This window comes from Pongo pygmaeus, chromosome 21, assembly GCF_028885625.2.
Source record: "Pongo pygmaeus isolate AG05252 chromosome 21, NHGRI_mPonPyg2-v2.0_pri, whole genome shotgun sequence".
Classification (NCBI taxonomy): Eukaryota; Metazoa; Chordata; class Mammalia; order Primates; family Hominidae; genus Pongo; species Pongo pygmaeus.
Window position 1 is genome coordinate 34,606,856 of NC_072394.2, and position 22,787 is coordinate 34,629,642.

Consider the following 22,787-nt stretch of genomic DNA (forward strand, 5'->3'; position numbering starts at 1 on the left):
CTAGTTAGGAGAGGGAAAAAAGCAAGTGCTAAAATCCTGAGGCTGGAACATGCTTAGTGTGTTTAAAGAACAGGAGAGAGGCCAGTGTTGGGGGAGCAGAGAGAGCGAAGCAGAAGTGGATGGGAGATGCTGGGAGGGACCAGCAAATGCAGGGCTTTGTCACCTGCAATAAGGAATTTTATATATATATATATATAATTTTTTTTTTTGAGATGGAGGCTTACTCTGTCACCCAGGCTGGAGCGCAATGGTGAATGGCGTGGTCTCAGCTTACTGCAACCTCCGCCTCCCAGGTTCAAGCGATTCTCCTGCCTCGGCCTCCTGAGTAGCTGGGACTACAGGCACCCGCCACCATACCCAGCACATTTTTGTATTTTTAGTAGGGACGGGGTTTCACTATGTTGGCCAGGCTGGTCTCGAAATCCTGACCTCGTGATCCACCCGCCTCAGCCTGCCAAAGTGCTGGGATTACAGGCGTGAGCCACCATGCCCGGCCTATAGATACATATTTTTAACCAGTGTAGGGTTTTGGATGGGGAAGTAACATGATCTAAGTTATTTTTTCCCCAGACAGGCAATTTTTTATTTGTTATCATGCATATAGAAAACAAAAGTGTCACAGATCCCCTTGTGACTGGACAAAGCCACCTCAGGAATATTTCTCTGCTTAAAAGCAGCGTTGTCAGTTACAGTGATGTCAATTACAACCTGGCACAAAATCATCAAGACCATCAGCGTCACAGATTTCTTTCTGGAGGTTATCCTTTTAGAACATGGTCACAGCTTCCAGTCTGAAGTCCAACAAAACCAGAACTCTGCTTCTAAATACAAGGTTATGGTAAAGGCCCCAACAACCTGATAACAATTGTGAATAGTCACATAAGTTTCCAAGTGGCATAAAAAATGTACACTGACAATCTTGCAAAAGTTCTCAACTAAAAGCAACAAGCAAGCCTTTACAGCATAATGCCCCAGCGGGCTGAAACACAGGAGGGGATGTATAGGGTCTCACTTAAAAGCAGCAGAAGAAAAGCTTACATTAACGTTCTACATACACAAGGTAGGACCAAGAGAGAAAACCTCTAAAGTTGCAGTGTTCTGTTATTCTTCTAATTTACAAAACATACTGGTGAATCAAAAATGTTAGCAAGGGCTGGGCGCGGTGGCTCACGCTTGTAATCCCAGCACTTTGGGAGGCCAAAGTGGGAGGATCCCTTGAGCCTAGGAGTTAAGACCATCCTGGGCAACATAGCGAGACCCCCATCTCTACAAAAATGTTTTAAAAAAAGCTGGGCATGGTGGCATACACCTGTAGTCCCAGCTACTTAGGAGGCTGAGATGGGAGAGTTACTTGAGCCCAGGAGTTCGAGGCTATGATGCATCACTGCACTCCAGCCTGGGCAACAGAGTGAGACCCTGTCTTGAAGAAAAAAAAAAATTGTATGGGCACAGTGGCTCACACCTGTAATTTTAGCACTTTGGGAGGCCAAGGTGGGCAGATCGCTTGAGCCCAAGAGTTCAAGACCAGCCTGGGCAACATAGTGAGACCCTGTCTCTATTTATTAACCAAAATCAAGGGCTCTCCTCCTTCCACCATCTCTCAGCCATCCTGCCTTTTCAGCTGGCTCTGGCTCCTTTTGTACTTCCCTGCCAAAAGCACCCTCCACATTATTTTGTGATAAGGCCTCCCCAGGTCCTAGGGAACAGAAGATAAGGCCTTCCATGGGAAGGGGCCTGGGTATGGTCACCATCACCCCTTCCCCTAAAATGAAATGGAGACAGACAGCTCTGCAAGCAGGGGGAGGAGGGGGTAGGCAGCTCAGCTCTTATACCTAGAGGGTTTGGACTTGGTGGAAGGGTAAGAAAGAGTTGGGGTTAGTCTAAAAGAACACAGCATAAAATGGAATATTAACTATCCCTGCCCTGGGGACTTCCTGGTCTCTCTGTTCAGCAGCCTTGGACTGTCCCCTTTGGAAGATTCTAGGCCTTGCTAAAGAGGGTAAGGTATGGGAGAAGAGAGAATGCTGGCAGTCTACAGGGCAAACCCTCCCTCTCTGGAGACGAAGAGAGGCAAACTCAACACAAAAGTCTTTCTTGTTGAGTTTAGGAAAAAATCTTTTTCTTCAGTTGTTATTTTTTGTTTCTAAGCCATTCATTTAAAGAAAAAAATGGTGTAAGATCTGGGTATGGATAGACAGGCCCCAGGACCAGGAAGACTCCCTCCCCAGCACCCACAGCCTGGCAGCCTAACAGGTAGAGGCAGGGGGGCTGGCAGTGCACCTGGATTCTGTGGGGTCCAGTAACTGGGGCTCAGGAGGGGATCCCATTCTTGCCCCTGCCTCACTCACATGCCCAGATAGGCCAGTTTGGCAGAGTTCCTGGGGATTAGGGGCTCTCCTGTGCATGGGCAGGTGGCCCACCTGGGTCCACAAGCAGCTATGGAGGTTCCTGTAGACCTGGGAGCGGGCAACAGGGCTGATGGTGGTCTGGGCAAAACCCATTGGAAAGGAGATGGCTAGGCATTGGTGGGGCACGGCACAGACCCTCATAAGCTAGCAGCAGGCTGTGATGTCAAATCACCGTGGAGCAGGAGGAGCAGTATGATCACAAAGAATGTGCTGTCCACTGCTTCATGCACTTGACCTCACCTATGCCCAGTAGCCAGCTGTGTGCTCATCCGCCGGATAACCAAGAGTCCACTTGGTGGTAGCCTGTGGTCTTGAGGCCATGGAATGTCCAAGTCTGGGTGGCACCCGGCACCAAATGAAGCCACTTCATCTTGGGTGATGAGACTCAGTTTGCCACAGCCAGGGTGTAGAGCTACTGTGAGCACGACCAGCACGCATGTGAAGGCCGGCAGGCTGGAGTCTTGAAGCATAGGCCTCAAAGAGGCACTGTCCTCCAAGTAGTGACTTGTGGGTACCCTTGTCAAAAATGGCTGGGATGGCCACCGTCACAAGTCCATGCCATAAAGATTATGGCAGTGCACATCCACAGCACTGGGTACTTAGTGTAGATGCAGCGGCATGTGACAGCCACGTGATGTTAACACAGAACAGCATGAGGCCATATGGAAACAGTAGAGACTGGCCACCAGGGCCACAATCTGAGAGCTGAGTCCACCGAACATGCAGAGCCGGAGTGCACAGAACAGACAGCAGACAGTAGACAGCAGAGCTCCCACCATGGGCCTGAGCCCAGATCCGCCACCCATAGGAGGCACGAGGAAGCTTATGTTGGCCCCACATCCCAAGGCAGCACTTAGCCAGACTGGAACCCGTAGGGCCTAGAAGGGGTCTCCGTGGGCCACCTTGCGAGGCCTCCCCTGGCTCTGCAGGGCCTATCCCCCAGCAGATAGTACTGCAGGGGGTTGGGCCACAGGTCATCTTTAATAATCTGGGCAACGCTGTCGGCCTCTGGGAGGCTGTGCTGTGAAAACCAGCTGAAGAAGCTTCGGACAGTGTCCCGGTTCCTGTGTACGAGGGCCGGGGGTTCCTGGCCCCGGTGCCATCGGATGCGAGTCGCAATAGACACCACTCGGCCTGAGGCTCTGCATTCATACTCCTTCACTATCACCTTGTTCTGGAAGTAGGGGTTGCTCCAAAAGCGGAACTTGAATTTGCAACCTGTCCTGGAGTGCCTGAGCTCCCTCACCTCCAAATTCATCAGGTAGGAGAGCATGTCTTCATCTCGAGGGCTGATCATGGCTGACAGCTGCGGGTGGTTCAGGAAGGCGGTGACCCAGAAGCCCGGAATATTCTGGATGATGAAGCTCCTACGGGCGAGGTGCAACCTGTGCATCCGCCCAAACCTGCGCTCGAGCCGGAGGTAGGCCCTGTCGGCCTGGGCGCTCACGGCCTCCGCCTCCCACTGGATGGCCTCCAGTGGGTCCACAATTAGGGCACCAAGGTTCAGGAGCCGCAGGCCCTCCTGGGCCTCCGCTCCCACCTCCTGCTTCTCCTCCCCCACCAGCTTCTCCCCCACCTGCTGCTTCTCCACCTCCTCCGCTGGCTCCTTCTTGAAGATGGCGCCCTCCTCCGTGGTCGCGTCCTCGGCCTTCTCGCTGTCTCCCGCCCGAGTCCCTAGCCCCTCTGCACCACAGGTTTCTGGGGCTTCGTCCCGGACCCGGCCGTTTTCCAGGCTCGTAGTAGTCGTCGCGGAGGCCGCTTCCCCGCGCCCAGGGGAAGGGAAGGCGGTCCCGGGGCCCGCTGCGGGGTGGAGGGACGCGCACCCCCCAGCTTCTCGGGCCCGGGCCGCGGGGGCCGTGCGCGCGTCCCCCTCCCGGACAGAGCCGAGCGGCGGGCGCGCCGCGGCTTCTGGGGTCCCCGCCCTCTTGTCCGCCATCGCCTGCGGGAGCCTCTGGCCTGGAGGGGCTTGGGGCGCGCGGGCGACTGCGGGCTGGGCGACAGGGGCGGCTGGTGGCGGGAGGACAGCGGGCGGAAGGCTCCGCCCCACGCGCCCCCCTCTCGGATGTGATTCGCCGGGGTCTCCCGCAGCCGGGGCGAGCGGCTTGGAGGCCCGGAGGAGGGGTACGGGACTGCCCGATGGGGATGCGACCGCGGGCGCCAGACGAACTGTCCCCAGATTCGTTGGCGCTGGCGGTGGAGGTGGGGAGAAGTGTGTACCAAGCAAGGGTCAGCTCGGAGCAAACACCAGGGGACAGGCCCAGTCGCTGGTCCTGGACAATTAAAACTTTCCCATCACAACCACCACACCAGGCGATTGCTCAATGTTCCCCATCTGCGGTGGGCAGGCTGGAGTTGCCCGGCTTCCACACTCGAGTGGCGCTTTGGGGCAGTTGTAGGACACTCCCAGCCTTGCACTGGATAAATTACTCAGGCACATGCAGAGGGCTTAAGAGGTATCTCCTGCAAAGACTGACCAGACTCAAACTGGGAGCGGCAGATAATGGTAATCTGACACACAAAGGTGATCAACACATTCATGTAGGGAAAGCAGGTGCTTGAAATATTCATGTGGGGAAAATAAGCAAGGTCAGAGTGGAAGGATCTGGGGTGAGAGAAGGTCTTAAATGCTACAAACCAGGGAGCCAGTGGGCATCTGCCTGGTTTCTCCAACAGGAGTTGGTTCCTCCTGGGCTGGTTGGCAGAAGCGAGGTGGACCTTGCTTCACTTTGTCCTAGGCCCAAAGGCTACCCTTCCAAAGGTGGACTCTAGCCTGAAGTGCAGGGACTGTACCTGGCAGGCTAAGAGCTGGATTGGCCAGCCCTCTCAGTCCTTGATCCTGCAAATCTGTGTTCCCGTGGTCTCAGCTCCCGAACTGTGGCCTATGGAGGTCAGTACCTCTAATCCCCCCCACCTCTGCCTGGAAGTCCTTGCCACCTCTTCCAGAAAGCTTTCAGCCTTTTCCTGACCAATGGATACAACAGCTCCCTCATCTGAGCCCTCAGACCTATACTGTGGTATACATCCCCTAGGGAGCAAGGTGGATTTCCTCAGGGTCCTAGCTAGGGTTTTAACCTATTGGGGTGGACAGTGAACATTTGTCAAGTGGAAGGCCAAAGATGAAGGGTCAGCTCACTTCCTTTGTACACAAAACACCTGCACTTGTTAATGGCCCCATAGGCTCTTGGCTGGACTCCAAGTGACTTGCACTGCTTGGCCATAGACACTGGCTCCAGACCACAGAAAAGCCAGTTCAGTCTGAGCCCCTGGTGGGAGGATCTCAGCACAAGGGTTGGCGCCCAGGATGGTGGTAACGACCTTCATTAGAGACCACCAAAGTCAGGTGAAGCTATGTAAGCCTCTCAGCAGTCTGCCTGAACCCGGTGGTTGGGCACAAGTATAGGTAAGATCAGGTCCTAGCTGTCACCAGCTGTGCACCTTGGGCAGTGACTAGGGTGAACATTTGTCTTTTCTTGGACAACCAGCATCAATTCCTCATCTTGAGTGCCCCAAATTTCCTTTGAGAAACCACTCCTCCTGTCTCAGCCTTGTTGTCACTGGCATTTGGTAACTGGTTTGGGGATGGCACAGAATCCCATCAAGGCCAATGAAACAGGATGCTTATTGGGGCTTCTGTGTCGAGTCCTCTCCTGAGAGCCCAGAAAGCGTTGCTTCCTTCTGGTCGGCAATGTGTGAGAATGGCAGGTCTGGAATCCAGGCAGCATTCTGCTCACTCCCACCCAAAGGGGAAATCTACTTTGTAGGGCCTGTGGATGAAGACACAACTGCACAAGACAGAGCAGAGAGAAATAGGAATGCTGAGGCCAACCATGTTGGAGCCACTAGATCAAGCCTAACCCAAAGACTGCTCTACATCTGGCATTTTCCAGTTACATGCAATTTCAGTGTTTAAAGCCAGTTTGATTTTGGCTGTCTGACCCTTGCATCCAAGATGATTAACTGATAGAATTATGCTACTTACCTCAAAGACATGCAAATAAGATATTTAACTTAAAAGTACAAAGCTTATAGGTGCTGATGGGAGGGGTTTTTACTGTCTGCCCTACACTCACCATCATCCTGGATGCTAAAGATGTCTGGAGACTCCAATTCTTCCCAATTCGAGGCTCTCTCCAACCCTTTCCCAATCAGGTTCACAACTCCCAAACACATCATTCAGAAGTTTTTAATAAACAACTTCATTATAAAAACCTTTTTTTGAAAATGTAATTCTGTAAAACATTGAAAAATCTACTTTAACAAAGATATGCCCTGTGCATTTTCTAATGGCACTTATACTTTACAATTAAAAACCTTGTTTTATATAAAGCCAAAAATACTCCAAGAGGTTATTCACTGTGTTTACAAAGTGCTAGAAGATTTCTGTCTTGTATTTTTCTCTTTAAATAGTCTGGAGTTACAAGAGTGGCTCCAAAGCCTTGACCGCTGGTAGGGAGGGAGAAGCATGAGAAGTGGTGTCTCAGGAGTTCTAGTGCCAAATATGCAGAGGTGGAGAGGTGCAAGTGGGAACAGTCAGCTAAGGAAGTCAGCTGACACACAAAGAAATCAGACTGGAATTTTTCCAAACCCCTCTATGGAGGCACTAGGTTATCATGGTGAACACCCTTTTCCCTCACCATAGACCCTACTCTCCAGAGGTGAAGGTCACGGCCAATTCCTTCCACAGCAGGTTCAGAGCTCCAGGAGAGGCCAGAGTGGGATCCCAGAGGAATCTGGACTTTTCTGGCCAACACCTGCCTAAGGCAAAGTTTCTTATTACATAAATATCCTTGTTAAAAAGCAAAATATTGATCCTGTACAATATAACCTGTTAAAAAATCGTGCTTACAAACAGCTCCTAGATAAGAGGGGAGGTGGAGAGAGGACGGAGAAAACAGCTACCAAAAAGGAAGGGGAGAATTTAAAGGGACTACTAGGGAAAGTTTTAGGGCAGTGGGAGAATTCCAACTTAGGACAATATCTATGAGCAAAAAAGTAATCACACCTGCTTCCCGGATTTCAATTAAGAAAATGCCATTCGTAAAAAGTTGGGCGGCGGGGTGGGGGGGGGAGGGTTGCGGGGAACCTCATTGGTGCTCCTTTCCCTGCCTCCCACTTCAAGATGATGCAGAGATCCTTTGAGCTGACACCTGGGCATGTCATCTCCTTACCCCCAGGACTGCACTCAGCCCTGACCAGCTACTGTGTAGGGCGGGAGGAGGACAGCTCATTGCTGGCAGAGGCTGGAGGTGGCAGGGAAAGGGGACATCACCACTTTTTTTCCTGGTCCCTCATTGGTCTTTGTCATATGCCATGGCTCCTGTCCTGGGCAGATGCCCCTCAGGTTCTCATGGCCTCAGTAAGCATACTGAAGTGAGTTTGGGTACTGAGTGCAGGATAAAGCTATTCTTATCCTTTGAACAACCAGGCCACTAAGGCTTTTTTTTTTTCCCCCGACCCCCCCAGATTTTAGGAAGGGAGGTTTAAGAAATGACTGGCTAGCTATGGTCCAAAAAAAAAGGTGAAGGCAGATATTATTCCTCTGTACCAGCAAAGTTCACAGTGATAGGAAAATTCCTTGTGGGTGCTGAGGACACTGAGAGAGGAGGAAAGGAAAGACAGGATAGATGGGAGGACACAGGAGTGGGGAAAGCAAGGAGAAAAGACAGGAGGTGGGGGCAAGGCCCCGGTTACAAGGGTTTAAACAGTTGCTTTGCCAGTCCTATGACTTTTCCAGCATCATTTACGGGGAGAGAGAATTCGAGGGAGGGAGAGGAAAGGGCAGGCAGAGAGGAAAGGACTCCTCTAACAGCCCAGGACTTTGTATTCTGCAGCCAGAGGCCCAATGGCCTCTGTAAACTGAGGGTGTAGGGAAGGTGGCAGTTAAGGTGAGAAGGGTTGCTGGGTCTAGTGATGAAAACCAGATACAACAAGGAGGACGGCAACAGCGAGTCCCAACTGGATTCTCACATACCATCGCCTATAATACAAGTCCCCGTAACATGCACAGCATGCAGGAGGTGGCTGCGTACCAAGGTAGACACTTTTAAAAATAAACCTTAATTAGTCCCTGGGACTCACTGAAACTAATTTTTAGAAACAAATCATCTAGTCTGATTCTAACCTTGCCAGACATTTTAATATCTGGTTTTGTTTTTTTAAGAGGTATCCCAAGCTACCCTGCCTAAATTGAAACACACTTACTCCAAATTGCTTCCAATCAAGAGCTAGGGAGCTAAATTTTAAGGCTTTTACCTCAAACAAGGAGTACTGGCTTGGGCTGAAGCAGAAGCCTGAGTCCTGGACCTGCTCAGTTCCTGATGACAAACCAAGTGAACCTAGACAGAAGGTGGGTGAGGGAGGACTGGTAGGAGGCTGAGGCAATTCCTTGGTAGTTTGTCCTGAAACCCTAGTGGAGAAGTCAGCATGAGGCACCTATTGAGAGAAGTGCCCAGAAACTGCTGACTACATCTGTTAAAAGTTAACAGTAAAGAGGTAGAAGTGTGTTTCTGAATTAGAGTGGAAGCGTCTCAAGGGTCCCACAATGGAGGTCCCTGAGCTACCTCCCTTCCATGAGTGGGAAGAGTGAAGCCCATGAAGAACTGAGATGAAGCAAGGATGGGGTTCCTGGGCTCTGGGCAAGGGCTGTGCTCTCTGCGGCAGGGAGCCCCACGAGTCAGAAGAACTAATCATTTGTTGCAAGAAACCTTGCCGGATACTAGCAGAAAACTGGAGGCGGGGGTGGGGGCACAGGAAAGTGGAAGTGATCTGATGGAGAGCAGAGAAGCCTATGCACAGTGGCCGAGTCCACTGTAAAGTGGAAGAGACAGAAGGGACATTGTGGATAACGAAAATTTTGGTTTGGAACACAACAATGTACCCATAGATTAGGACTTAGCTATCTACCCATTCCTAACTTTCTGCAAACTCTTCTTCCAACAATTCCACAACTTCCCGGAAAAGGGACAGGTGGGAGGAAGACAAATAAGGGGCTCAGACTTCCTCCTTTGCTATCCACACCAACCCAGACTCTGCTTCCAAGACTAATAACAACAGCTCATGATGTTCAAGGTGGGGACTAGGGGATGGGGAGGTGACAGATGTGGGCATGCCTTTCATTTCTTCCCCTCTCCAGTTCAAGAGAAGGATGAGGGGGTCATAATGTACTTGGAGAAAAACAGAATTGCAGACCTGTGAGAAAACTGCTCCAATCTTCTTGCCTGTCTTCTGTGGATACCGCCGAGGCTGGCAGGAACAGATGCAGTCATGGAAGATGGCAGAGACTGAAGCAGTCCAAAGTCAGTTTATTTCCCCACGGGGGAAAAAATGTGACCTCAAATGAAGAGAAGTCAGCAAGACCCGACTCCGCCTTGTAAACAGGACTCCAGTTAACACCAGGTACCAAATGGTTCAGGCTGGTGCCAACTGGAACGGACTGATGGGAATGGATTCACGGTGTGTAAACAGTGTTCACTGCAATCACTCTAAGGCTAACAGCTTGGCAAGGGAGGTGAAATGGTGTGTCTGAGGCGACTGTGTAAACGGTACCGTTGCTGGACAACACTGACTGAAAATGGAGGTGCTGGTACAGGAGGAATGGGTGGGCGAGAAATAAAGGCCTTCTCTCCTGCCCATTGGTTGGAAGCAGGCGATGGAGCCAAGTGACCTTCTACAGCAGGGCCTGACCAACTGACTGCTGTGGGGTCTGCAGGTTGGGACCAGAAGGTGGGCTTCTTGGGCAATTTCTCTTGAGGTCATCCAAGGTGAAACTCTCTGTGTCTCCAAGAGGCCTCCCCATTCTCCAAAGAGAAGGAGGTTCTGGCGCTTTGGAGAGGAAGAGGGCTAAGTGTGGCTCCCGATTCAGGTCAAAAAAATAAAAGTAAAAAATACCTGAAGTCCTACGGTATGAGATCTTTTCATGGGGTTGGAGCTCAAGGCTCCTTCTGGAATCGATCCTGGAGCCTGAACCCCCAAACCAAGTGCTCCTGTATACAGACACTGGAATTTTTTTTTTTTTTTTTTTGAACCCAGCTCTGAAAGCTCAGCTGCCTTCATGGGGGACACGGACGGGGTGGGTACTAAGGCTCCCTAACAGAGCCAAAAACTGAGCTGAGGGCCTCTGTGGGGGCTACTGGAATGCTTGGTGGAAACGAGGCAGGGTGGTGCTACTCAGGCCAGATGTGAAGACAGGAGGCAAGGAGTGCAGTGGCCCAAAGTTCAGTGGTCCCCCAGCTCCTGGGGAATCTTGAGGCTGAGCTTGCAAAGTGGTGAGCAGGGGCTGTGCCTCGGCCTGGGAGTAGCCCATGACCAGGCCTCCTGTGGCCCCAGGTGGGTTACACGGGGGCAGGTTGAGTGGAAGAAAGCCCAGTAGGTGGGAGAAGTCCACATTAGCAGCGCAAAGGGCCTCAGAGAGGTTGGCGGGGCTCTTGGCAAGCAGTGCTTCATCTAGGAGGGCCGCAGCTGCCGCCGGCTGAGGTGAGGCGGGCTGGGGTTCAGCGGATGAGAGAGACAGGCTTCCAGGAAGCTCCGCCAGAAAACTATCCACCTCCACTTTGGGCAATTTGTCGGGCAAGTATGAGGTAGATCCAAGCTGGTATTTTGGAGGGAGCTGAGCTGGGGAAGAGATAGGTGAGGATTCCAGAGGGTAGCTCATACCCATGGGCAGCGTGTTGTGCACCAGGGAGTGTGGCACGCCCGTGCTGGGCATGGTAGGGATGTGGGCACCATACATGCCCATGGGCAACATGCCAGGGAAGGCCTTGGTCCCCATTACGTCCCGAGAGGCCATGCACAGCACAGGGCTCAGCTCTTCCTTCACACTGACTGTGGAGCTGCAGCTGAGTAGGCCTAACATGTCCACGGGCTCTGTCTTGATCTTGAGCAGCTCCTGCGAGTGGCTCTTCTTGACATGACGCGTCAGGTGGTCCTTACGGCCAAACCGCTGGGCACAGTACTGGCACAGGAAGTCCTTACGGCCTGTGTGCACCACTAGGTGCCGCCGTACATCCTTACGAGTATAGAACCGCCGGTCGCAGTGGTCACAGGGGTGCTTCTTCTCCTTGGCACCACCTGCTACCCGGCGTGAGTGGGCCTTCAGGTGCTCTAGCAGGGCCTGGGTACTCTCAAAGGTCTGCAGGCACACCTTGCAGCTGAGGTCACCGCTGCTGGCAGCATGCATGGCCAGGTGGCGCCGGTAGCCCAGCTTCGTATTGTAATTCTTACCGCACTCAGAGCAGTGGAGGGCCTCTTTGTTAGGATCATGGGTCTGCAGATGGTTCCGCAGATGGTCCTTGCGGTGAAACATCTTATCACAGTACATACACTGGTGGGGTTTCTGGGCTGAGTGGGTGGCCATGTGCCTGGGGATAGAGACGGGGGAGAGGGGAGAAAGCAGAAAGAGGGGAGATCACAAGGGATGACTGGACAACCAAGGTGTCCATTAACAGGAAACTAGATATAAAAACTATGGTAAAGGCTTGCAATGCAATACCAAACCAGTTATATTCTACAGATATCCTTGCCTATCTGCAAAATAATGTGTACCAATATTCTTTGCAGCACTGCTTGTAGTAGCAAAAAAATCAGAAACAATCTGAACGTCCAATCTATCAATAGGGAACTGGTTACGTAAATTATGGTAAGTCCATAAAATGACTCAACTTTTCAAAAATGAGGCTTTTTGTGTACTTACAGGGAACATGCTCCTAAGAGACAGGAAGTAGAAAAAAAGCAAGGAGGCAGAATAGTGGATGTAGACTAGGACTCTATGTGAAAAGGGGAAAAATATATGTATGTTTGCTTGTATATGGCTAAAATACTTCTGGAAGGACATACAAGAAACTGATACCAGTGGCTGCCTATGCAAAAAAGAACCGAACAGCTTATGGATGGGTGTCATGGAGAATTTTCATCATATAAGTTTTGGTACTTTTTGAATTTTGAATTACGTGAATGTATTTCGTTTTTTAAACATTACATTTAAATAATTTTAAATGATACAATAAAGAGAAAATGAAATATACCTAAACGTCCAGTCTGGGCACAGTGGTGCATGCCTGTAATCACAGCACCACAGGAGGGCAAGGCAGGAGGATCATTTGAGCCCAGGAGTTTGAGACCAGCCTGAACAACATAGCGAGACCTTGTCTCTACAAAATCTTAAACATTAGATGCGCATGGCAGCACGCACCTGTAGTCCTAGCTACTCAAGAGGCTAAGGCAGGATTACTTGAGCCCAGGAATTCGAAGTTGCAGTGAGCTATGATCGCACCACTGCACTCCATCCTGGGTGACAGAGCGAGACTCCGTCTCTAAATAAATAAATAAACTTCCTTATCTAGAACAAATTTCCAAGATATATAGGGCTAAGTCAAAAAAGGAAGTTCAATACAGTGCATGTAATACAATCTGTTTTGAAAATAAGAAAGAGAATATACATGTTTGAATGTCTTAGGAAGGATACACAAAAACCAACCCACCAGCTGCCTTTGGGGAGAGGAATAGTGACTCTGAGTGTGAGGACCATTCATTCTTCACTGCATGCCAGTTTGTACCACTTGAATTGCTTGTCATATAAACCAGTAACACTTCAAGAAATGTTTTAATGGTATGGCACTTCAGTGTTCCTTGGTTTACCTGATCCTATGTGGTTGAAAAGTGGCTCAGAATCCAGGAACTGCAATTCACAGCTCCAGAGCATATTCAGAATCAACTCAGCACCCACTGTTTGCCAGGCTCTGCATAAGTTGTGTCATTAACCTTGATATCCAGACAAGGAAAGGAGTCTAAAAAACAAGGCAGCCCCCTCACCCACCAGTTGGTAAGTAGCAGAGGCTAGATTTAAACAGGCCTTCGGAAGACCTATGTTCAGTCAGGTACGCAACAGCTGTCTCTCTCTCGTACAGCACTCTGTGATCCTTTCTACCTGGAGGGTATCAAACACACCCACTGCCCACATCCCACATATGCACGCTCAAGAGTGCTCATGCCTGTGTGGGTTACTGTCAACCTCCTGTGATGGAACTGACGTGGTAATATAGAGAGGGAGGTGCTGAGTGATCCACTTTTCATTTCCCTCATTTTGCAGGTGAGGAAACTGAGGCCCAAAGAGGTCTAGCAACTCACCTAAGATCACACAGTAAATTATATGTGATGAGTCAGGGCTCCTGCCTCCTGACCCAGGACCTTTCCTGCAGCCGCCCACTGGCAACCAGATCATCATTAAGAAAGTCTAAGAAGGCCGGGTGCAGTGGCTCATGCCAATAATCCCAGTACTTCAGGAGGCTAAGGTGGAGGGACTGCTTGAGGCCAGGAGTTTGAGATCACCCTGCACAACACAGGGAAGAGATCCTGTCTCTAGGAAACATACAAAAATTAGTGGGTGTGGTGGTGGTACATGCCTGTGATCCTAGCTACTCAGGAGGCTAAGGCAGGAGGATCACTTGAGCCCAGGAGTTTGAGGCTGCAGTTAGTTATGATCACGCCACTATACTCCAGCTTGGGCAAAAGTGAGACCCTGTCTCAAAAAAAAAAAGAAAAAAAAGAAAGCCTAAGAGTATGGCCTTGACTGGAGTTCCCTTAACTTATAGGAGCACACAGAGAATCTAAGCACTCCTGAGGACCACAGAACTGTCAAGAGGGCAATCCTGACTACCACGCTACCCTGTTGCCTATTTTAGTCCCTTCCTATTAACTGTTTTCCAGATGAGGAACTGAAGCTTTGTGGTCATCTTGTTCATGTATTTACTTGTTTACTGTCTGTACCCACTATTAAGACCATAAACCCAAGGAGGGCCAGCACCCCCATCTGTCTGGCTAACTACTCCGCCCCTTGCACCGAGCACTGTGCCTGGTACAGAGCAAGAGCTCAATAACGTTGGATAGATGAATGGATGGTTGGATGACTGTGCATCAGGCTGATCTATCTCATTTTTTTTTTTTTGAGACGGAGTCTCGCTCTGTCGCCCAGGCTGGAGTGCAGTGGTGCGATCTTGGCTCACTGCAAGCTCCGCCTCCTGGGTTCACGCCATTTTCCTGCCTCAGCCTCCCGGTAGCTGGGACTACAGGTGCCTGCCACTGCGCCCGGCTAATTTTTTTTTGTATTTTTAGTAGAGACGGGGTTTCACCGTGGTCTCGATCTCCTGACCTCGTGATCTGCCCACCTCGGCCTCCCAAAAGTGCTGGGATCACAGGCGTGAGCCACCGCACCCGGCCAATCTATCTCATTTCTAAAGGGCAAGTTCATGGTTCCTCTAATGTGAAAAGGATAAAATCAAAATTGCCCTTTTTTTTTTTTTTGACACAGTCTCGCTCTGTCACCCAGGCTGGAGTACAGTGGCACAATCTCAGTTCACTGCAACCTCCTTCTCCTGGGTTCAAGTGATTCTCCTGCCACAGCGTCCCCAGTAGCGGGGACTACAGGCATGCGCCACCACACCCAGCTAATTTTTTTTAAATTTTAGTAGAGACAGGGTTTCACCATGTTGGCCAGGCTTGCCTCAAACTCCTGGCCTCAAGTGATCTGCTAGCCTCAGCCTCCCAAAGTGCTGGGATTACAAGTGCGAGCCACCACGCCTGGCCCAAAATTGCTTTTGACCATGCCTCCCCATCCTCACCAAAGCAACCAAAGCTGCTCTTCTCTATCTGCCTTATGTCAGGGCTTTTATGTTTAATTTCACTTTAAGTAGGGGTTCTTGGGCTTACAAGTTTCAGAAAAGCAGCTGCCCCAGTGGGCAACAGGGAGACAGACATAGTTAAATGAGTAAGTAGCAGGCTGATTCAGCAGAAGAGACTGCAGGACCTCTGAAGCTGTGTGACCTTGGGTAAGTTATGTCTCTACTCTGAACCTCTACTTTAAAATTTACAGACTGGGCCAGAAGGTCTACTTTTCCTTCTAAAGTTCGAATACTGATTCCTAACTTCTAGCTAAAATTCTGACCATCACCTGACAAAGGTGAGGAAAGCAATATTTAAAAAAAAATGTTCAGGGCTAAGTGCGGTGGCTCATGCCTGTAATCTCACTGCTTTGGGAAGCCAAGGCAGGAGGATCACTTGAGCCCAGGAGTTTGAGACCAGCCTGGGGAACATAGCCAGACCCCCATATCTACAAAAAATTAAAAACAACCCGGTGCGGTGGTTCAAGTCTGTAATCCTAGTTACCTGGGAGAATGAGTTAAGAGGATCACTTGAGCCCAGGAATTAAAGGCTGCAGTGAGCTGATTGTACCACTGTACTCTAGCCTGGATGACAGAGCAAGACTCCCATCTCTTAAAAAAAAAAAAAAAAACTCAAGGCTGCCTGACATTGGCACCCAGATCGTCACTAAGAAGGTGTAAGGCCAGGTGCAGTGGCTCATGCCAGCAATCCCAATACTTTGGGAGGCAACCCATCAGATTCTAGTTCTGAATCAAGCAATCTGAATCATTTTTTAGTGAGTGACTTCAACTGTTTGGCATTCAGGGTATACCTGTAGGACAAATTAACCTCCACTCTTCTGCCACAGATTAAAAACCCACACTAGGCAGAGTCTCTGCTTTTTTCCTTTGGGAACCTCAGGGCAGGAAGAGATATGAGAGTGTCACCTACCTATACAGCTTGTATTTGGAAGCAAAAGCCTTGCCACAGTGCAGCTGAGGGCAGCTATATGGTCTCTGCTCTGGTTGCGGGAGGCTGTGAGGCCTCAGCTTCTCCCCATTTGAGAAAGGTGTCCCCGAAATTTCACATTGGCACTTCACTTGACTCTCCGCCTCCCGGCCCCGAGGCCTGGGAACTAGTTTCCAGCCCACTTCCTCCTCCTGCTTTGCATCTTGAATCCAGGGGGGGACGCTGGTGAAAAATGTGGTCATGGCAAGGCTAATGGCAAAGGGCCATGTTATTGAGAAAGCCTCCCCATCCGCTCCACACAGGCTCTCAGCTCTGTCACAGCCTCCAACGCAGCTTTCAGAAAACAATCTCTTCACCTGAAACATCAGAACACCTGGTGTTAGGGAGCCCAATACCATGAGAACATGGGCTCTGGAGGCAGACAGATCCCATTCCAATCCCAGCCCTTCCACTTAGAAGCTGTGTGACTTTCAGCCAATTACTTACTTCCCTGAGCTGTTTCCTCATTTATAAAATGGGCATAATAATCTCCTAAATTATAAAAATGTTTTGAGGATTAAATGAGATCATGAATATAAAGCATTCAGCAGAAGGCTGGGCATCCATTAAGTGCTTAGTGGTAGCTACTATTACTAGTACCATCTAGGCTAATAAGAAACAAGATAAAATGAGGAACCAAAAGCCCCAAAACTTCAAACTTTTTCTTCTGGACCTCACTTTTATATCCTTTCCATTGAACCTAGAGATAGCGGTTCCTCCTTCTCATTACCCTGGCACCTCCTCGTCCACTACTTTCCACAATTCTCCTCCTCATGGAGGTGCTAAGGAGCAATAAAATGCCCAAAAGGCAAGAGAGGAGGAAGGGGAAGCCTCTACTTAGGAAATTTACATCCTAGTCAGTCAGTCCTGGTACCAGATGTGTTTCTTAGCAGTGCATCAACATCAGGAGGTCTGTCTGGGAAGGCAACAGCAGATTCTTAGCATTTTCCCTAAACCAGGACTAGGACTGGTCCCATCCTGACCACCACCACTTCTCTGGGTCACTGTGTCTCAGGGCCCAGACCATCCCTCTTTAGCAAAGCCTGTCCAACACCCCTAGGTGCTGAGAGGCCCCTCCTACAGGCCCTCAGAGTACATATGCACATCTCCTTTAGAAGACGGTAGTGAGCTCGCATTGGAATTTACTCCTCTCCACCAGCCTGATTGTCTGAGGGCTTGCATCATCTCTCTTTCATCTCTATATACCTAATATCTAGAAAAGGAACCTCAACTTTATTTCAGATAGGTAAACTAGTCACTGAACGCAGGTTGATTCTCAGGGACCAACCTAGGCCCAGGTAGTTCTGGTTTAAACTGGGTTCGCAGCCATTCCCAAGTGGGGAGCCAAAATCTTAAAGTCTGATTCTTTCTCTTGTTGAATAGAAGGGGAGATGTGCAAGAATGACACAACTCCTTTCCGGATACTAATCCAGAGGAAGAGGATGGGAGTTACCACACTGACTCTCAAAAGGGGACAAGAGACCCACATTCATACTCCCAAGCTTACCACAGATTACCAACCACAATGCAACCTGCTACAACAGGGGGATTCCCTTTGAAGAGATCGTGCCAAAATTTGATCATGAGGCTTTTCCATGTGAAGAGAGAAAAGGGGGTGTCTGGGGATTATCCACGAGAATCTGGGGAGGGCTCCAACTGCACAAACTAGCTGTGGGCCACAGAATGCTTGCTCAGCTCATTAGCACCTGCTGCTTACAGTGACCATTCATCCAACAGACTGGCCGTGAACAAGATGATGGGATCAGCGGGTTCATGCCCCAGAGAGCTTTGCTCATCATTAACATGAGCTACGTCCTGTTCAGGAACCATTCCTCTTGTTGAAGAAACACTGCGATGTAATATGATAAACACGTCCCCATCACGAGTGTAGATTTGTCTAGAAAGATCTGCATTAAGGTGGCTGCATTTTGCATGAATCACATGCTGGGGAGGGGTAGGTAGCACTAAAAACCAGTCCCACTTGAGCCTTCAAGTCATTATGGCATATGTGCCTGCTTCACTATAAACCTCAAAGGCCTGTGACGTCTGGCTTTCATTGTTTAAGTCCCCTCCTTCTTTGCAAGGGTGGAATTACCTGTTTGTAATACCAGCGATTACTATGCACCTTGGAATTGAGCAGAGAGTGTGCTCGAGTGTGCATGTTTAGATTGGAAGGAATTACCCCTACCTTCAAAGTCAAATTCTACTCCCCCTTCATTTTGAAATCATGCACCTCAGCCTCTGGAAAGTTGGGAATGGCAGCCAGAAGGAAACAAGTCACATCAGTTTGGCTGATGTGAGAGAGGAGCCTAGCCCTGGAAACTCCACACAAACTCAGAAAGAGAACATTACGTCCCCACCTCCCACACGTCCACCTCATCTGTTCTCCTGAACAAGCACAAACAAGACACAATAGTTTAGTAGGCTGCTACTGAAAGAGTGAGTAATGGGCTTCTAGGAAAGAGGCTGGTGGTGGCTAAGGAGTTTGTACTGATAGAACCAAAGGAGGAAAGCAGCAGCCATGTGCTCACCTTGATCTGCTTTTAATGGGGCTATGTCTTCACAAAGAAAAGAGCCAACACCCTGATCCTACTCTCCTACACTTTTCAAAAGGCACAGGAAGTCCCTACCTACAGTCACCAGCAGCCTCTTGGATAACCAAAGCTGCTAGTGTTACCTAGGAACCCTTTTGGGGATCCAGTCTCTCTCTCTCTCTCTGCCCTTTGTCTGAAAACTCCTCTGATCCAGAAAGATTCCTGGGTTTGTCTTACATCATCAGAAGGCCTGTTCCTTCAGACTTGTCCTTCCTCAGCAAAACTGTGAAAGAATTCTACTTCTCTTTCAAAGCTGCTTTTCTGGTCTCACATTTTAATCTTAACAACTATAGACTATAGAGAAGCTGACAGAACCTGTTTCCATAAAACAAACACAATCCTTCCCAGTTACTGACATAACTCAGTATATTTTCAGCCTAAGATTCTTTCTAGTGCCTGATCTGAAAGGGGAAAGAACCTTGGACTTGCTATCAGAAAAGCTACCACTTACTGGCTGGGAAACCATAGGCAGGTTACTTTATTTCTCTGAACCTCAGTTTCCTCAATTTCTAAAATAGGGATTTATTTTCCTTACCTGTAAGATTCGTATAGAGGATTAAGTGAAATAATACTCTTGAAAGTGGCTGATACAAAATGTGTGCTGAATACATTCAGTGCCTTCTCTGAGGTCTCAGCTGTGTCTGCCTCTTTTTCCGCATGAGGCCTGAACAGTACTTCTTTTTTTCCTCTTTAATGTTACTTCTCAGGCCTCAGAGTGAGTTTCCTTCCTTTCCCAACATCTCCCCCAGAATGCAGTCTTCCCCTTTTCCCTCACAACTAACCCTCAGCACATCCCCTTTAAAGAGCCCCTTACTTTACCTCCCTCCAGGCACCATCTCCTGGGCCAGAGTTCTCTCTTAAGCAGATAGCCACTTTCCTATACTCTCTTCTATTATTAGGGCTCCATATCCCAAACAGGAATGCTTGCTAAAAACTCTGTATGGTCCTCTTTGGAAGATGAAACTGAGACATATTTCTCCCCAGTCTGTCTATCCCCTGTTATGGGCCATGATGCCTGCTGCCCTCTGATGAAACTATAGTTTTTATGGTGTTACATCATCTCTATAGAAACTGCGTTCTTTCTCCATTATTAGCCTGTTTCCTCATCTGTAAAGCTAAAAATACTTACCTCACAGGCTTGCTGTAAGGATTATTTTAGTGAGGTATGCAAAGGGCTCAGCACAGGGCTTGGCCTGCTAGAAGTACCCAACAAAAGAGAGCTATTATCTTTGTCTTTGTATTGAGTTGCATGTTTCCACCTTCTGCTGCCACACTCAAATTCTCCTCACTCCCCGCTAAAAAACTGTTGAGAGATAACACCTCTGCACAAGGAAAGGGTTAATCTTTGAGTGTTCTTAACTAAAGAGACCCACAGAGGATTAACAGCTCCACTTCAGTGACTACCCTAAAATAGCTTTTATCCTCCTGCCCAAGAGTTACTTGGGGATCTGAAGAACTCAATTCAACACCTGCCGGAGGAAATAGACCCAGGACGTTCCTTGGGGTAGAATCTTCCCTTAAGCAGAACCCAAAATAGCAACTGGGAAATTATAAATAGACTTAGAGGAAAGAAAAAAAAAAAAAAAACAGATCCTGATCTTGGAACCAGAAACAAATCCTAAAGACACACTGTTTGGCTGGAAAACAGTGAGAAGAGGGGAAATGGGAATGCTGTCGCCCCCTTCCCCCCCGCCCACTCCAGAGTGGTGGGAGAATTAAATTACAGGGAGGCTGGAGAGTCTCAATGACTTGCATCATTCCAAGAAACATCAAACAGGATTAACAGGGGTTGGATTTACTCTCAGGCTGCTAATTCTTCTGTCAGTGTAGATGGGCCCTCTTTGGAGTCTCTTTGATTCACTATTTCCTCAGATTCCTGCTGCCTCCCACTCCTGGGGAGGCCTTGAACAAATGGCTGCAACTCATCACAACCCCATTTTTATGGGGAGAAAACCTGATTCGACACCCCCGCCCCCAATCTGGTGGCCTCACCTTAGGAGAGAAAGGTTAGAAACCCAAGGCCAGACCTGTCCCATGGCTGACAGGTGGAAAAACACACAAGCCAGGAGACAGGCTATGCTTGCAGGTGAAAGCACCGATTCCCCCACACAGTTGTCCCCATATCCTCCACCTAACAGGCCCCTTTCTCCCCACCAAGGTGGGCCACAGCCTGGTCCCAAGCCAACTTTTAGACCACCCCACTGTGGTGTGGGAAAGGTTCAATTCCCCGAGCCTGGGAGAGATGGGAGTGGATGAGGGCTGGAGAAGCAAGGGAAATTCAGGGAGAAGTCTGGAGGGAGTCTCTGGGATGGGAAGGAAGAGCGAGGATGGGAAGGAATCATGAGCAATTTTCCTGGGTCTCTAAGGGATCCCCACAAGAATGAGATGGGGGATTCTAAGGGTTGGAAGGCTGGGGGATGGGGACAGTCAGAAGTGTATCCTCTGAATTTCAAGAGGGTCTCAAAATGGGTAACGGGATGGAAGATGTCGACAGCTTGGGAGTAGGGCCACTGAGGAGGGAACTACAGGTGGGGCTTATCCGACTTCTCCAGACCCAGATATTTGAGGGAAGCCTCAAAGGGGGTTATGTAAGTCTGGAAAATGAAACAGGGTACAGAGCGGGCTATCTGGAGCAGGAAAGGGGGTTATGTGGGTCTGGGTAGGCGTGTCGGAGGGAGGGAGCAGGTGCAGCTTATCTGCGTCCCCCAGACCCGGGTCCCTGGTAAGGTCAGCAGCGCGTTATCTGGGTCTCCAGGGAGCCTAGGGGTCGGGAATGGGGGACCCTCAGGACTACGTCTCCAGGTCTCGGAAGGGAGGGGACCAGTGGCTTCCTCGGGTCCCCCAGACACAGGTATGGGGTCCAGGGAGAGTTTTCGTCACCCCAGGGCCTATCTGGGGCCGGGTTGGCGCAGACCGGGCCCCGGGTCGGGGGTGTGGGCGACCGCGCTGAGGGGCCCGAGATGAGGGGCGCCGCCGCTCCGGGTACAGGGCACGCGGACGCAGCGAGACGGCCTCCCGCCCCTCTCCCCGCCGTCCCCTGGGGGCCCTCGCCGGCACTCACCGCGTTCGGGGCCCCACGCTGCGGGCCGGGCCGCGCTCGGGCTCCGCCAGGCCCGCTCAGGCCCCGGTAGTGGCGGCGGTCGGGCCATTGTGCGGTGCATTGTGGGAGCCGCGCGAGCGGGCGCTCGGGTCGTGGAGGGGGCGGTGCCGCGGGATCTCTATGGTCCCGCCCGCCCGCGGGCTAGAGCGGCCGGGGCGGTGCGCGGGCGGCGCGCAGGGACCTCTGGGAGCGGGGCGGGTGCTCACGTGCCTCCTTCCCTCCCCGACTGTGCGCCGCGGCTGGCTCGGGTTCCCGGGCCGACATGGGTGCCGCTGCGTGGGCACCGCTGCTGAGCGTGTCTTTCCTGCTGCTGCTTCTGCCGCTCCCGGGGATGCCCGCGGGCTCCTGGGACCCGGCCGGTTACCTGCTCTACTGCCCCTGCATGGGTAAGGCCTCCCGAGCCGTCTGCTCAAATGGAGAAACTGAGGCCGGGAGAGGAAAAGCCACTCCTCAGATGCGCCCAGAGACACCTTCACAGGTCCAGGAGAGAGCCTCAGAGCGGGACGGGGCATGCTCTTCTTCTCTCTGCCTTAGTTGCAAGGGCACAGAGGGGCCAACGTGTCCAACTTTCCATTTGACAGATGGGAAAACTGAGGCTGGGAGAGGTTACGTGACTTGCTCGAGGTCTAAGCCAGCCCAGGGTCCAGTAAATGGAGTTAGTGGGGCAGGACTTGATGTCACTGACCCACGCTGGCTCCTGGTGATTTTTCATTCATTCAGCAAATATTTATGGGGCACCTATTCTGTGCCAGGCCCTGTTCTCTGTGCTGGGAATACCGCAGTGAATAAGATAAACTCCGTGTCCTTGTAGAGCCTTCATTTTAGTTGGGGAAGACAAACAATTGAGAATAAGTAGGCCAGGAGCGGTGGCTCACTTCTGTAATCCCACCACTTTGAGAGACCCAGACAGGATCACTTGAAGCCAGGAGCTCGAGATCAGCCTAGGCAACATAGTGAAAGTCCAATCTCAAAAAAAAAAAAAAAGCAAGCAGAGCGTGGTATCGTGTGCTTGTAGTCCCTTGGGAGTTATCTGGGAGGCTATTTGGG

General features: G+C 50.4%; 3 protein-coding genes across 6 annotated transcripts in view; 1 reads left to right on the forward strand and 2 right to left on the reverse strand.

Annotated features, from left to right (window-relative positions):
• Nucleotides 1–555: 555 nt before the first annotated feature.
• On the reverse strand, nucleotides 556–5,939 carry LOC129021485 (putative testis-specific Y-encoded-like protein 3). Its single transcript, XM_054466931.2, has one exon. The coding sequence runs from the start codon at nucleotides 4,342–4,344 to the stop codon at nucleotides 3,262–3,264; it is 1,083 nt and encodes a 360-aa protein (XP_054322906.1). The 5' UTR covers nucleotides 4,345–5,939; the 3' UTR covers nucleotides 556–3,261.
• A 636-nt stretch (nucleotides 5,940–6,575) lies between these two features.
• PLAGL2 (PLAG1 like zinc finger 2) lies at nucleotides 6,576–21,964 on the reverse strand. Its single transcript, XM_054466923.2, has 3 exons — nucleotides 21,702–21,964; nucleotides 15,990–16,363; nucleotides 6,576–11,764 (listed from the first exon to the last, which is right to left on the reverse strand). The coding sequence occupies exons 2-3, from the start codon at nucleotides 16,247–16,249 to the stop codon at nucleotides 10,534–10,536; spliced, it is 1,491 nt and encodes a 496-aa protein (XP_054322898.1). The 5' UTR covers nucleotides 16,250–16,363; nucleotides 21,702–21,964; the 3' UTR covers nucleotides 6,576–10,533.
• Nucleotides 21,861–22,787, forward strand: part of POFUT1 (protein O-fucosyltransferase 1) — a 30,253-nt gene continuing 29,326 nt past the window's right edge. For 3 of the 4 annotated variants that reach the window (XM_054466927.2, XM_054466926.2, XM_054466928.2), the window contains exon 1: nucleotides 21,914–22,126. In XM_054466927.2, coding sequence (XP_054322902.1) covers nucleotides 22,003–22,126 — 124 coding nt within the window. In that variant the 5' untranslated portion in view covers nucleotides 21,914–22,002. Of the gene's footprint in view, nucleotides 22,127–22,787 lie in introns of all 4 variants that reach the window. The other variant, XM_054466925.2, reaches the window with a different exon arrangement.